Raw genomic sequence first — 16,572 nt, forward strand, 5'->3', positions numbered from 1 at the left:
ATTACACGCTAAATATTTTTTAACCAAAAAACTTTCTAAAGGTTTTTAAAGTTAAAAATTATAATACTCCAGTGTTAAGCTTGAAAAATTATATTTAAAGTTTTAATTAATCCTTAAAACTACTATAATTATTGAGAGCTTTTCAGAAATATTGTTTCAAAGGAAAGTTTTCAGTCTAACTAAAATCTTTAAGATGTAACTATACATTTTCTTTTCGTTATTTTCCATAGAAATTCACTCATTTCGATTTTCTCCTTAAACCCTTTAATGCGTATTTCTTCAAATATTTCGCGAAAAGCGCGTTATCTGGGTTCTCGAAACATCAAAACGCTTTCAAGCGGGTAGAACTCAACAACCCGTGTTAAAGGTCACTTCCTTTTTCAACACCCTCCCCCCCAAGCATCCTTACGTTAAAATTGACGTTATATCCCTTGTAAAGAAAGAATTATGTGGGATAATAAACGGTTTTCCGTTGAACAGAAAAAACTAGGCTTATAGAGACGAACGGAAATTTGTAATTAGAAACATAGTTACTTTCGTGTTGGTAATTTATAAATAAATATTACTGTTAGGCTTAGCGATTTCCTGAGTCATGATGCCTACTTGTGCCTTCGCGTTTTCACTTCCTTCAACCGTGCGAAAATTCGAAAAAAAAGTCCAGTACTGTGGTCACGAAAATGACGTGGAAGCACGCTATACAAATCTCCAAAAATCCCAAACTGGAAGTTGTCATTTCAAGGACCAAAATAACTGAGGGGATCAGATTAGTAACGTGGGTTACGTGTAATCATTGCCAAAAAATGAGTTAACCCGAGATAGATCTTCGAGACGAATTATTGGTATTTAGCAATTTAAGTTTTGATTTCTTTTGTAGTAAAGTTTAGTTAACAGTTAAACCTATCTCTACAGTGCGATATGATGTAGTTGTCGTTTCCTTCGCAGTATTAAAAGTCCATGGTTTCCCGTTACTCCAACAGTTGCGTCCTCCGGGACAACTGAATGTGTCTTCGGATTTTGTCGAGAGCGTAATTCCCATTTTTTATAAATGACCATCCGTGTCCGAGTTCGCCTCCGTTAGGCTCTTAGTTGATGGGTTGTCAGAGACTCGAGAGAGTATAGAATGGGAAAGAATGCAGGAAAAACAGAATTCGTAGGACAAGACATATATATATACGCTCGCATAAGAACAGTTTTTATCCGGGATACGCAGCCTTTGCTGGAAAGCCGAAGTGGTCTTTCTACGCTCACTTCAAACATACGGGGTTTTGTTTGTTTCTTCTCCTTCGGGCTAATATTGATATTTTCTTATCCGCGCTTCTAACAGGGCTTTAACTGGCTTTCTTCTTATTCTTTAAGAACATGTGATACTCTATCGTGGGTACGGACATTAGCCAACTTCTAAGCTTAAGTTACGTTCCTGAGAGATTTTTGTTATGAATTTCATCATAAAATCATTGTCTCTATTATGAATGCCTTTATCTCATAGTCCTGGTCACGAAGTTTGGTAGCTGTCCGATCCCTCCAGACCCTTGGGCTCCCAAATGTTCCGATATGAACGCGTGCTTGAAGAATATATTCAATCCTATCTGTATAATTTGTGGTATGAGACCCCATGAAAGTTTTAGTTTCATTATATGTTTGTCTGGCCCTTGACTACGATTGTTACCAGCAAACGTGCGCAAAAGAAGGACGCTGTTGAAACCCCGATTGTCACATTAAGGCACCGTGTCTTTAACTATAGTTTTTAGTTCGAAATTCCTTTATATGTTTGAGAAAATTTTGACGATTCATGATACGTTGTTTTGCCTCGCGAGTTTTCTCTTGGTGAATGTAGAAATACACCAAGTTTTATTTAGTTCTTTTCTCGCGGACTATATCGGTTCGATTCCTTTTTCTCTTTCTGTTCAGTGTTTCCTTCAACTGAGTAGTTTTATAGCTGGTCATAGCTTCTACGCGCTTCTATTATGGTCCAATATATCCCAAAGGGGCGCTTTTTCTACTCTCAAAGGGTTTTATGTCATGAGATTTTTCTATTTCTCTTTATACTTTGGGGAACAATGATATTACGAGAGGTCTGACCTGTATAGTAGAAAAATGTTCTAGGAATAGTTTCAAACACACTCTAGATAAAGGACCTTGTCAAATATACCACACACCCCGGAGTTTTCATGATCGGCTATTTTTGTAGTCCATAAGTTGAAAACTACTATATATAGACAAGTGTAAAAACCAAAGAGGAAGTTACTCAGCCTCTAACTCGAAATTTTCCGAGCGAGGGTTTGAGATCAAATAGGTCTAAAATTTACAAGGAGCTACAGGACCACTATCGTGAATTCACCCCGCACGGTGCGATGCCCATCTGAAGTTTGATGAGCAGGAGAGCAAACAGAAAGGGTGAACCTGGGAAGAATCATGTTACATAACTAAAGTTTTAAGAGGATACAGCGTGTCATACTACTTCTATTATCCGCTTCAGGTGGTACTGATATCAAGCTAAGTCGATGTCGATCTCTCTATCCAGAAATGTTCTGTTGCACTACTCCTGCAATGTAGGATATAATTGTACGTTCTTTGAGCCTACATTTTAAAGTTTCTCCTGCAGAAACTCTTAACCGGTATTCCCGCGAATTACTCTTAACCTGTCATATTCAATAATGATTTTTCCTTCCTTCCACGGCTCTTCCCGGGCTTCTGAATCCGCGTGTTTCGGTTGGTATTTGAGGGTAGCTATTTTTCTTTCTTGACATTTGCTCGTAGATGCGAGAAGCGTATCGTTTTTCTGCATGGGGTTCGAGTACAAGTATACTGAGCTTCTTGGGAATAAAACTTAGTCGGAAACAAGGGGTTGTATAAGCGAACCAGCTCGAGAATGCACGCGAGTCGTTAGTCTCAAGACGCGTGACTAATGTCTCAACGTAGCGCTCCAAGAATGTCAGACACCGACGCGTGCCGAACACACTATAGTGCACTAAGTCCAAATGGCAAAAACTAGAGGAAAACACAATCCAAGTCTTCAAGGTTTAAAAACTAAATGCTCCGCGAAGAGAAAGGTGCATGCATTCGAGTTAACGGAAGAGATCTTTTCTGTTCCTATTGTGTTTTACCACGACTTAAGATATATAGGCGACCTCAGTATGTTAATGTTATCCCATGATCCCTGCAGGACCCTAAAGAATTTGAACTTGAAACTTTTGTAAAAGTCATAAAACTAGGACCCTAAAGCGGTAAAATGTTTTCAGTTTCCGTTTTTGCGTCTTCTTAGGTTATCCCCTGAAGATTAATTCCCATATCGCGTGCTGCGAGAAACCGCCTCGTGACATCGAGAGATAAAAGTTCTTCGGCACTTTTTGACTTCTCGCTCGAGTAACTTAAGTATTTTACCACGAGATTGTACTAAACTGGAAACGGGGGCTCATGTTGTTTTATGCCGAAATCATTTTGAGATACCTACCGTCTCTATAGTAAAATTTCCTGAGTGAATCAAGTGATCAACAATTAGTTTGCATTGGCGATAAAGTTCATATTCTGCGTAGAAAATTATTAATATTGAGCAAACTATGACACACCCAGACTATATTAATCCCTGACAGCTTGATTGTCCTTTAATAGTTTCCGATATATGAAAATAATAAAACTATAAAGGTTATAGTTGTATTCCCAACCCGTTACGATACTATATACACCAGAGTCCGTTGCCGTGGGAAGTGTTATTTAAGTTTAAGGGTTTTTATATAGTAATTTCACCTTACCATGCCACCTTTCTTTTCGTTAACTCGATCCACGCGTATGATTTTAGATAGAGGTATGGCATATCCCAGCCTTGAACTCTATTAAAACATTTCAAAATATCACGGTGTGCCCTTACTTGGTTTATAAATCGTGTCATGACAAATCGTTATTATTTTCCGGTACGAATTTAACCGCAGCCTGTATGGCGTGACTTTAGTATATTAAGAGTTAATAGATTGTAATTCAATGTTGGATGGTTTGATACCTGTAGGTCACGTCAAAAGACACTAACCGCTAATGATACATGGTGGTACAACACCGTACGCGACTAACACAAATGACCTATAGCTTCTACAAACGGGGATTGAAAATGTTTAATTAAATCTATTTGCGTAATGTTATTTTAAAAATAGGTTCCGTTCGTGTCATTAATTCTAATTTATGTTTTTATTTTCTTTGGCGTTTTTATAGTTGGTGGCAAATGGACTGATCTTTGGTTGCGTCAACGTTGTTGGTCTGTTTATTCATACACTGATGGAGGCTGCTCAGAGGAAGGCATTTCTAGACACACGAAATTGCATAAACGCACGATTAGAAATGGAGGATGAAAATGAAAAACTGGTGAATAATGTTTTAATTAAAAATTTGATGTTTTAACATTTCTCATATTTTCAACCTATTAAAGCCTGCCATTTGTGTTTTTATTTGTAATAAGCGTCGTAACTTGCGTGTTTTAAAGGGATTTGTTGGGTCGAACTAAGCTATTGATTCGAGGGAACCAAATTTGTGTTTATTTCTAATGTGAACTTTTACGGCATGGGGTCAATGGGAGACTTCTATTTGAAGAATCTTCTTGTTTTCTTTTTTTATTTGGTACGACGTGATCTGATTTCTTGGTGGCCTTTTTTGTGATAGGAGCGTCTTTTGTTGAGTGTCCTGCCGCAACACGTTGCCATGGAGATGAAAGCGGACATTGTCTCACCCCGGGAAGGACAGTTTCACAAGATATACATACAGAAACACGAAAATGTCAGGTAGGATTAAAACATAGTTTAAAAATTCTTTTATGTTCGTTACATTACTCGGAAACTGAAAAATCAAAAACATTCCTAAGACCGTCCTTTAATTAACTCTGTCTTTGTTCAAACAATGAAAGATCCTCGATATATGAGAAACCCATTTTACCCAAGAATAGTGTAGCCGAAGACTGGGAACTGTGAACGAAAGATACTTTTTATATTAATCTATGTACTTTTGATACTAAGGATTATTTAAATCAGTTTCGTCAGGGATAGATTTAATTTTAGAAGTAGGAATGGAGAACGGTTAGTATTTACTTCAGTCCGACTCATAGCCCACTAAAGAGCCCCTCCCTCCAACACGTAACGAAAATTTTAAATTATCTTATTGGCTGCTCACTTAAACTACGTTTTGATGAAGAAATATACGCAATTCCTTTTTACCTCTGTCGCTATGACCCGCCTCTTATTTCATACCCCTCCGTCCCGTGGAAGGGGGTCCGGGACTTTGACGAGCGCCCAGATTACTCTGTTCTCCATTCCTACTTCTAAAAATAAATCTATCCCTGGATTCGTATTAGATTAACGCTAGAATTTAATGACACAGGAAACCATTTCAATATATGTTTAACACTACCTTAAATATTTCCGGTGTATCCGGAATTATCGTCAAGTAATCTGAGGAACCGGAAATCGAAATAAGAGATATTAACTAACTCGAAAAGTCCTAGAATAATTCCTCCCTAAAGAATAAACTGGAAAATTGGTTTCTTAACAATTTAATTTTAACTGTCAACATTTTATATCGAGACCAACCTCCTTTCGACTAAAGACAAATAGCTCTCAAGCTAACTAAGGGTAAAGAAAATCCAATTAAGCTCGAAACACTTAAGGGAAAAATCAACTTAAAAAAAAGCTAAAGAATCCTCGGAGCTAATTTTTAAAAAAGAAGAAGAAAAGAAAAAAAAAACCTAGAAAAGGAATTTTTCTAATTAACAGATTAATTTCGTTTGATTTCTCGCGTCTTTATATACTAATATTATAGCCTGTCTAACAAGAAATTCGAAACAAATTATCTTAATTAAATTCCCCAAGGTATAAATTAATAAACCGCGTGTTCTTTTCATCTGAAAGTTCCCATTAACTATTTTACTCCGAAAAAAATCAAGGCTATGCGGGGTGAGATGTAAGGGTAACTCGGGGTCGTTCTGACACAAAATCCCATTATAGAAAGAAAAAAAAAATAATACTATATATAGACAGCTTTAGAGTGTCTGCGTTTGGTTTAACTGTATCGATTACTAAACATCGATTATTGAAATATAGTAGGAGAATAACGCGATTTAGGCATAGTTACGTCGAATGGTTTCCTACGGTTTACCAGTGGCAATAAAAAAATTTGTTATGGAATCAGAACGATTTAAATGATTTGTTTATCATAATCACCACGTGATTTTCATCCGGTCTCCCACTCTGGCGACTACCACGGCATTGAGACATTGCCACCTTTATCTATCAAGGCTCGTGCAAGACATTTTATTTCGTCACTTTCCCGCTAGAGGCGTCGTTTCTTAGACTTTTTAGGCGGAAATTCTCGCGAAATGACCTTCATTTTCAAATTCCGTTAATCCGTCATCGCTCTTAAAGCGTGCATAATCCAAATTACGCGGTGATCTGCTGATAAACAGCTTCATCCTGGTTTAAAGTAAGTCTATGCTACCCCCCCCCCCTACTAAAATAGTACCATAAACGGGCCTTGATATAGATTGAGCATTATTTTTCACGGTCAACTTCTTAGGTCAATATTTTAGGGTTGGAAGTCGGATAAACTATCTACAAGAGGTAACGTTACTTCTCGAGTTACATCGTGCAAAAATCTCTGTGTGCCGGAAACAAGCAGTGTGCTTGGGACAACTATCTTTAGTGGAGTAAAAAGAGAGTATATCTCTTAGAAACCCCTTGGAATTTCTTTATACAATCACGCAGAGTTATTTATAAGTTATTGCGTGCCTTATTGCCTATTGTGGTGCAACTGGAGTAACGCTAAGCTTGCGTTTTAAAGTTATGTCTTGCATAAGTGGCGTAGCAATGATAAGTACACCATCGTGAGTGAAACCCCTGGCTTCATACATACAAATTCGTGGTAATTTAACAAACGGTCTTACGGTTGGTATGTTACTTAAGTATCTAGGAATATAAATAAATAGATGATACACGAATTCCTGAAGCTATAGCCTAATAGGGAACGTTAAAAGAACATACACATTCCATGAATAAGTCAAAAAAGAAAATATATATCCGGTTTACGTATACGGCATATCTAGACTCTGGAGAGGTTTTTCCGACTTTCCCCTTACCAGGACTATTGTCTCGGTATAACGAAAGAAGATCCTTTAAGATCTCCGTCCGTTTTTTTCCCAAACTATACCAACCCGACTTATAGTCGAAAATTTTCGATTTGAAAGCTAGCTATTTTTATATCTCCCTGAAATCCGAGGCTTAAGTGAAGCTTAGGATATCAATGAATGCTGAGCTCAGCTAGACACAAAAAACCAGAACGTTTCTTTTTCCGGCCTTCCATTACGTTTTTTTTTATACTCTAGCTCCTTGGCCATCTTCTACAAATCTCACTCTTGAAACAAGCAAGGTTGAGAGAGGGAGGTTTAAAAGGTGGTGTGAATACTATAAGCGTGGTTTCCAAATTTAATTCCGTTTTAGATTGGGCAAAGTTTCGTACCTAAATTTGGTGATTTGTCTGGGTTCGTTTTTCATAGGGTCTTTATCCCTTCTCTGGGAACGCTATTGAATATGGAATTTCACGGTCAACCTTTTCAGCTCATATGTTTTTCGGTTGGCCGTGGGTTGACTCTACTAGACTGAAATTGACCCCATCAATCTAATTAATGTTAAGTATCCGTGGTTTAACCCCTGTAGGATCTCCTTTGGGTTTTTACCTCCAATCTGTATCTAGAAGTAGGGTCTTATAAAATAATACGTTCTTGAAATCTCCCAATCGGCCAGTCGGATCAAAAAGCATTTTTTTCGGGTTCTTTTTTTCCGTTAAACTATATCTTACCTTTCTCTTTAGATATTTTCTCTTTCTTTTTTTCGGGGAAGCTATTAAGCGATGGTCCTAGTAAAGACCCTCTCGCCTTGTTAGTCCGGTAAGTCCCCTTATAATAGTGACTATATCCAACCCATACTCTCACACCATGACGAGAAAAGTGGGTTTCTCTGATTTTCTCGGACCTTGTTTACCTAAAGTTATCCGGGGACTTAGTTCTATCTCAATCCTAAAAGTCAGTGTCCTATTATCACGCCTGAGGACCAAGTGCTAATAGAGGTTGCGAGTTTTTCCAGTGTTAGGCAACATTGCGATGCAAGAGAGAGAACGTCAAAATCATTTCTTAAAAACGTTGTTCGTCCTTTTATAAACTTATCCTTAAAACTATTCAAAGCGGATGTAAGGTATCGTCTTCAATGTATCTTCGCCACGGGATTGACCAGAAAGCTCCGGGAGCCCTAGTCCAGTAATGTTTCCTCTTAGAAGAGGTGTTTGAATTGATGGTGATGACTTTCGCGCGCGAGATTGGACTCCTATATCCCAGTATACATAGACACACCGCCTGGAGTACCATTAGGGGCTTTGATAGAATTCTGTTTAGGGTCCTTCTTATAGGATTGAAAATGAAAAGAGATTCCCAACCCCCCCCCCTTTTCCCACACTTTCTTCTCTCTATATATATATTTCTTACCAAGCCGAGGCTTAGCTTTCGCGAGAAGCTCTTTACAGTACACTCCTTGCATTATTTCTCTTCTGAAACTTCTCCAGACTCAGGAGAACCCTGGAAGAGGATGGGGTAAGCCTAATGCTATTTTAGTCAATATTTTACGAGGCGCGGGTAACCGAGCTTCAGGAATAATCGGAAGTGCGTACGCTTCTTCATCTTTAATATTTTAAACTGTCTTTGTCGGGTTACCCTATCCCCTTTCGTATTTCTAGAGACATTAATACAATTTTGTAAATTTAGAGTAAGCTATAGCGAGTTGGGCCGAAATGAGAACAAACAGAAGTGGCATTTACAGGACGTGTGAAACTTTCATTTGCATTATGATAAAAATGTTGTGCATAAATGTTCTACGAAGTCTAGTGGAACCCCCTTTTTTTAGAGATGGAGTATGAATAGTATAGGAATTCAGGAATAGAACACTAATGTTATACTCAAGAAAATTCAATCCACGATACGGAACATTACAGTAGTAATGTTGGGATGATTTTACGTACTTCTGCATAGATACATCCCTTTCGAATGGAGGTTATATGAAAATGAACTTCTGGGGTAACGTCTTTCATGAAATATGTATAATTTGAAACCAAATTCTAGAAGAAATGAAAACTTTGTTTTGATAAATCACAAAAATTCATATTTTACGCGAGTTATAGGAGCTCCTACTTCAGTTTGAATGGACCAGGTCAACCCCGGATGACCCATTTACGGTGCTAAAAGCCAAAAGCAAGTAAATGAAGAAAATGCGACTAAACTAAAAAGAAGTCTCTAGGTACAGACATCACGGAATTAGGACGTACTCAGCTCGACTCTATTGTTTTTATTTGATTAGGCTTAACCAACTTTGCAATTTTATCCAGCCCTTGCCCCCGGGGGTGTTTTTCCGCATGAAATTCAGTTACGAGGTCTGACATTCTCCTAGTTTTGTTATTACACTCGAATGAATAACTTCACTCGACTTCAGATAGACCTCGCGTTTGTCAAGCGTGTAAGATACTTATATTAGCTCTTGCAGCGCAAAATTAATTTAATTTAAGCAAATTAATAGGAAGGTCTCGTTTTGTTTTTAGATACGTCGCTTTCTAGTGTCTTCTTAAGTCCACCCTGACGACAGTAGCCTTTTATATGCTTATCCCTAACCCTAGGGATGCGTAAATGTTCCAGAACTCGGCAATTATTGGCCCCAATTTTAAATTTAACGGATTGAATGTTTTCGTTAAGATTCGGGTTTCAAATAATTTAAAATTCGAATCCTATTTGAACGGAAATCAGAAACCACTACTCGCACACCCCTACCTATCCCTTTTAATGCCTTCTGTGGATACTTCTGTGCCTCTAAATCCGTCTTTAATTTCAGGTCTCCACAATTTAGTTAGATACTTAATGAATTTACGTAAGAAACTTCTGTTTAATTTCTGCTGAAGTAAATTTGTTGAAACTCTCATGTTGTTTGAAATAACACTAAACCGTACACTCCTTAATTATGTTTTGTTTTAACGTTCATCTGTCTTGCCGGTTTTAATTGAAACAGTAGACTATATAATATACTTATTTCCAGGCTTTCTTAAGGTATTCCAACACCCCATCTTTCCCCATTTTATTATGTCCCTTTGAACTATAAAGTGTAGAGTCCCAAGGTGGATAATTAAATTTTTATTCCGTCTGGAGCTGGAGTAGACTCGTAATCAAATATTGTCTTGCCCTAAAAACTAACATCAAGAGATACTTCATAAACCAAGGATTAAAACACATCATATTTTACATGGCTAGTGCGGTTATTTCAATTTTAATAATTTGATCAAATTTTTAAAATAAACTCTCTTCCATAAATTTGACATTGGATCTTGCCTAAACGTGATCAAATTTGTGTTTGATATAGAAGTTAAGATCGCTTCTGAAACGAACGTTTTATCGATATTATCTTTTCGTTTGATCCAATTATATTTGATTAAAAATGTGATAAAGTTTGTTCGTTCCGATATTTGATCCAGTTTTGATCCCCCGAATGAAAATTATAAATTTTTGAGAACTTAAGATCTAAAACCATGAAAATACGCTTATCGCCTTAGAATAAACGCTAGAATAAGTCTATTCTTTCACAGTGACAAATTCTAGTTTGCTCCGGAGATTAGCTTTAAGATGCGGACAGCTTTAGTTCTAGATATTTTCTATCTCGCAGATTCTAGATTCTTTAGCGAGACTAAACTTAAGGTTGAGACAGTGTTTAGTGAGGAGAAAGGCGCGAATAAGAGGCTGGAGGCTAGACCAAAGTATCGCCCCATCGGTTTAGTCGATAAATCGCAATCTTATAGAATGGATCCCTATGGTCTCGTTCCGGTTCTTGTTGGGCCCTGCAAAGACTCTCTTAAATTTCGCTTCCTTCCTAAGTGCATTGCATTCTATTTGAAAAGACCGGAGTTGATCCTCTTTTCAAAATAGCACCATGGTTTAAAGATGTACATTCCTCTAAAAGTAAGAAGAAACTATACTGTATAGATCTAAACGTCACCCTGTCACATTAATTCCCTTTTGGGATCTATTGTATCAATTCTGATCTCAAATACAAAATTAGCAACCTCACTATCACCCCCAAAACTCTCAAGGGTGTGAAGTTAGTTAGGTTAGCAAATGGATTGAAAGGCTGGCTTCAATGCGCTTTAGTCGACGCACGCTGAACCTTGTCACGAAAGTAAATTATGTAAGGGTAAAGAACTTAGCCTCTCATGACGGTTTTAGAAAGCAAAGAAGTGAAAAGGGTTACATTTTTGGGTATTTTCCTGTGTCGCTATTGAAAACATGTACGTCAACATGTAGGTGTTTCGTATTTTAAATAAATTATGATTAAATTTCAGCAATACTTGTATGTACGCTTTAAGAATAATTTGAATAGGTTAGTTTGAAATGTACCTATGTCATGTTTCTGATGACATACTGTAAGATCTTACGTTTATGAAGCAACATACTTTTGTACGCCGCCATTTTTGGTTAATTTCTTAAAACTATATCTCCTATTTATCATTCGCTCTTGGAGTTCATATTAAAAAATACTCTCAAGGTTGATTTACTTTTAATTTTGGAAAATAGTAGACTGTGTCAGATAGAGTTGACACATTTCTTCATTGGCACCCGTATTAATCGACTTTGTACCTTTACCACGACATTTATACTTGAATTTATCGAATGTGTGTCCCACTGATAAGTCTTATTTCAATACGATAAAAGTTTATCCAAATATTTATATTTTGATATTTGTCGTATAAATTAAGCCCGGATGCGGTGCGGTGCGTGTATTTCTAGTTTTGAAGACTAGCTCTTTGATCCATTATTAATGATTTCTAAAACGTAGTTTTAACGAATTCCAAATTTCTAATACTTAGCTCGCGCGCGCTTTATACCTGGTTTATACACTCGAAACATCAACATTGAAAATCTACATCCCACGGCATATGAAACGGAATAATTTAGTGTTTGCTCGTATATGCAATCCGTCTTTGGGGAGTTTGCATTGAGATTCAGGAGAGAGATAGCTCTTTATGCATTTTCGTATCAAATTTCCCTAGTTGGCAGTTTCCATCCAACATCTCGTCAAGAGATTATGACCAAATATCACGAAGTAAACTCTCCAGAAATGGAAGACGATTTAGCCATTCGACACCAACAGTGACTATGATTATGGCGTTACAATTTGATTTGGAAATACTAAGTCATGCACTCTGTCTTTTCAGGGAAAAACAACGTTTGAAGGGGTCATTCTGGGCTCTCCTTTTTCCCATTCCCGTACATTTTTTTGGAAAATTCTGCTCATAAACGATCCCACAGTTGTATTTTAACATGTGTACTGGCTGGTGTAACGCTGTTTCGGGAGGTGTTTTCTCTATTGCGGTCTTTATATCGGAAATATTCATCCTCTCCTCTAGTTCCCTCTTCATCTTTTCCATCTTCTTCCCTCTGTAGGGAGTTTCCTATGGTTGCCATCGACGCTCGCTGGCAACAGTCAATATTGACTCTTTTACGCTGTACGCTCTCATCCCACTACACCCACGGAGTCTCTATTAAGGGGAGCCCTTGTTAAGTTTACAAAAACGGTTACGGTACTATGTCGTTCCCAGGTTACCATTGTTAATGTTATCCCCTCCCCTCGAACAACAATCACGTGGCGCATATATATATATATATATATATATATATATATATATATATATTCCTCTCGGATGTTCACGTAAATTCACGAGCTATATGACCCTTTTCATGATAATTTCATGAGATATGTTCCATAAGTTTGTTACTAATTACTGAGAGCTTGTCATGAAGTGATTAAGGTAGGTCATAGATTCTCGTAAGAGCATTTCCTGATGATGCGCTATCAAAGGCTTAGTAAGACTCCTCGTAATAGAGTCTCCGTTTCTCCACCTCTTCAGCATCTCTCCACTCGTTCTCGACTCTAGTTTTTCTATTCAGGCGGAAAATAGTACTCTTTCAAAAGTAGTTTATGGAGATAAAAAAGTTTTCTCGATTCTCCGCTATATAATATTCTCTCCCTCTTTCGAATTTAGTGAGAGTGTATCTCTATCGCTTATCTCTAAGGTACAACGATGTTATCAGACTCCTACTAGAGGATAGATAGCTCAGGAATTAATATTTTTGCATGCAAATATGCCCCCGAGGAATTTTCCTTGACAGCATCGTAGCAATGAGTAGCTCCTATCTATTTTACTATCAACCCAAATTTAGCATTGCCTACATCATATGTAATTTAATACCTTGTAAGTTTGTTGCCTCGTCATGTACTTCTTTTTTTCTAAACTGAAAGGAAAATAAGGAATATTTTGCAACCATGGATCTTTGTACGTTATTAAACAAGATTAGGAGTAATTGTTACAGAAGGCCTCTCTCTGTGCTGACGTCTTTAGGCTATGTAAACTGTAATGAAAACTCTAGCCCGAGGCCCCTTTCCGAAATATTGTAGATGAATACATGGTTCGAATTTTAAATATAAATTCTTTTAAATATAAATTTTAAATATAAATTTTTAATTTTCAAATAAAAATCTTGCTAGCTTTTAGTTTCCTTTAATTCATAAATATAAAACACTATTTACAAGATTTCACGCGAGTATAGACGTTCGTGTTTAGACACATTCTCCCATAGAGAGAAGATAAACCACAAATTACTTATTCATGGTTGAATGCCATCACCCATTTACCAGGTTCTTTGAGGCAATCATTTTGGAAGATTATTCTCCGCTAAATCGAGACGTTAATATTATCTATCAGTACATATTCCTTTTCATATAGAGGGCGCCAATGACTTCCGGCCCGCCACCTCGCGGTTAAGGGATCTTTAGAGGCTGCGGGATCGAGGATTCTGTCCTTTGAAGATCGGGGAGAAGAGGATGGATATCTTTGAAAAGGATGTATGGGGGAAGGAGAAAAAAATCGCGACGTGGTCTGATAACGTCTCCAGACTCTACGGAGCCAATCTCTTCGATCCCGATGCCGAAAGCTTTACTTAGAGGATGAGGATGGTGAAAAAGGAAGTAAATTCGACTTCTTTTGAGCGCAGGCAGCAACTGAAAAAGACGACACACGACCTATTGGCGTTGGATAGTATACATAGAAACCGATTTTCTGATCCCTTATTAAAAAAGGGAACACGAAGAAAAAATGCACAATATATTTTGGAATTTTCCTATTATTACCCAATATAAGTCCCACGTACAAAGGCTTTCGTCTCCCTAAGGGCACCTTTGAGAAGTAAAGGATTTAAGCTTGGTTCGGTTTTGTTCTTTTTAGAGCTCTCAGTAGGTATCCCAAGTAGAAAACTACTATATTAAAGTAGATACTCAATAAAAGCTTTTGGACTTGACTAGCTAACGATTACCATACTTCATTATATAGATGTATCTCTTGTCGGCTCGGCTGTTATATCAAAAGCTTTAATAAAATACCCTATCATTCTTTTGAGAAATAAGATCAATCGTTTTCGAGCTTCTCATACTCGAGCCAGGCCTTAACGAGTCTGCATGCTAATGACGTACTTTGGTATTATAGTTGTTTCGGAGATTCGAGAAATTCAAAACGCATTCCATCCTTGGATTGCTACGCTAACAAAAGTGTGTCTACGGTGAATTTAAACATAGATTTAAAGCGTTCCTTCAAAGCAATCTCTGATGGAATTACACTTTTTGTGTATATATACGTTTAGTTTTCCTCTTCTTTTCGTCTAACAAGAAAAGATAAACACCACGTTTTTACGATCCCTAGAATCTCTCTTCAAATGCAGAGTTGCTCCATCCCTGCAGGGTTGTTGGGCAAATCGAAGGATTATTAGTTAGTAAACATACATAACGTTATATAGTGATTTTTAATCTGTCAGACGCAATATCTGTTTCCGTCAGATTTGTCGCGTGCATGATCACGTGACCGGTTGCCATTTCTGGAAGGAGGATTATTATCGTCTACTCTCAGGACAACGGGAGTTACTATGATACTTTGAGATGCGAAAGGAACCTACGCAACTCGAATAGCTATAACATTCTTTACAGCTTTGTTAAATTAACGAAAAAGAGAAAGAGGCTGTAATTTTCCCTAACTCCTTTTTTACTTCTCTTGAATTTTGTTCCAGCTCTTCTTTGAGAGTTTTCTGTTTATATTTCGTTTTAGGCGACTGTATAATTTATTTGAACTATGTCTTAATGGCCAAATAGGATTAAAAAAAGAGTTTCTTCGCCAGGAAGTGATAGGGGAGAATTTAACTCTCTCTCTTTGGTATACTAAACGATTGTATCATTGGATAAAAAGAGGCTTTTAGGGAGATAATAGTTTCCTAAAAGGGAAAATGCAATTCAAATCTACTATTTCTTATTTATTCAGCTGCACTTCTCAAATACAGAACGGAATTCCCTTTTACTGCGATAGAAGTCAATGTTATAACGCAGTCTTTGAAGGGATAGTGTTAAACAAAGAAAAAACTGGGTGATTCTTTTAACATTGCTCCTTTTCTAGAGGGCCTATCCGTGAGATGTCATTTTGTTTGACATGAATTCATCCAATTCTCCCATTAATATTTTACAAATACAATTTTGGCTATAGTTGGGATGTTTTTTCACCATAACCGTACTAGCACTTGTCCCAATGTTTATACGAACTTTCTCTCTAACTCACGAATGAAAGCCTGGGTTTAAACTCCTATTTCATTTACTCTTGGATATGGTTCTACTCGAATTGGGTTAGATTTCTAACGTCAATTTTCGTTTATAAAAATATTCAAAAAAGAAACGTTACGTAAGCTACCCCCTCTCTGGAAGCCAAATTTGATTTGAGACGTCTCAGGAAGCTAATAGTGTAGTTTATAAGAAAATGGTCAGGCTTTTAGGTAAACGAGATTCCTTTGATGGAGATCCTATCGGGTATGGAGCTATTGAGAAGAACAGTATGTACGATGCTGTGCTACTTTTTCCGCGCGGGTTTTACTATCTAGTGTTCTTTCGCCATAGTTTCCAACCTGCAGTAAACACAAACTGAAATTGAATCAACGACTATATACTAGGTATAACCTTTGAAAACGTTAATGTCATCGTAGAGGACTACCTTTTCTTAAGTAAAATGTTTTGCTTCTAAGGTTGGTTTCAACTATCAGGCCCGCAAATGGCTTTTCATTGTTTTAGCGCAGCGCCCTCTTGACTCTGGCTATGAGAGAAGAGTTAAGAGGGTCCATCGGGATGGGAAGGGGGTACCAGTCTGACGCCATCGTGCCCGCCGTTCGATATTGGCACCGTAACCTTGGCCTCATCCTAGCTCTGGATCCCAACAGCCGTCCTGCGGCCTCCTTCCACTTCTATACGCGGTGACTCTGTATATCGTCTTTATTCTGGCTCCTTGGGCACCCAGTTCGCGCCCACTTTAGCCTTACTTCCGCACCCCCAAAGTTATATAACGTTCAAAGTCCGATCCGTAACCGACAGCCTCTGAAGTGTTTGGTCCAATGGATTTGATAGTTATAAGCTTATTTTATTGCAAGCTCGAAACGACTTAAGA

At 37.6% G+C, this 16,572-nt stretch overlaps 1 protein-coding gene across 2 annotated transcripts in view; it reads left to right on the plus strand.

Annotated features, from left to right (window-relative positions):
• LOC149661317 (adenylate cyclase type 1-like) overlaps positions 1–16,572 on the plus strand; it is a 57,480-nt gene that overhangs the window by 20,979 nt on the left and 19,929 nt on the right. For both annotated transcript variants that reach the window (XM_089842794.1, XM_089842795.1), the window contains exons 3-4: positions 4,201–4,350; positions 4,645–4,763. In XM_089842794.1, coding sequence (XP_089698920.1) covers positions 4,201–4,350; positions 4,645–4,763 — 269 coding nt within the window. The remainder of the gene's footprint in view (positions 1–4,200; positions 4,351–4,644; positions 4,764–16,572) is intronic.

This window comes from Phalangium opilio, unplaced genomic scaffold (assembly GCF_054372755.1).
Source record: "Phalangium opilio isolate 3A_F unplaced genomic scaffold, DU_Popi_V2 ptg000070l_1, whole genome shotgun sequence".
Taxonomy (NCBI): domain Eukaryota; kingdom Metazoa; phylum Arthropoda; class Arachnida; order Opiliones; family Phalangiidae; genus Phalangium; species Phalangium opilio.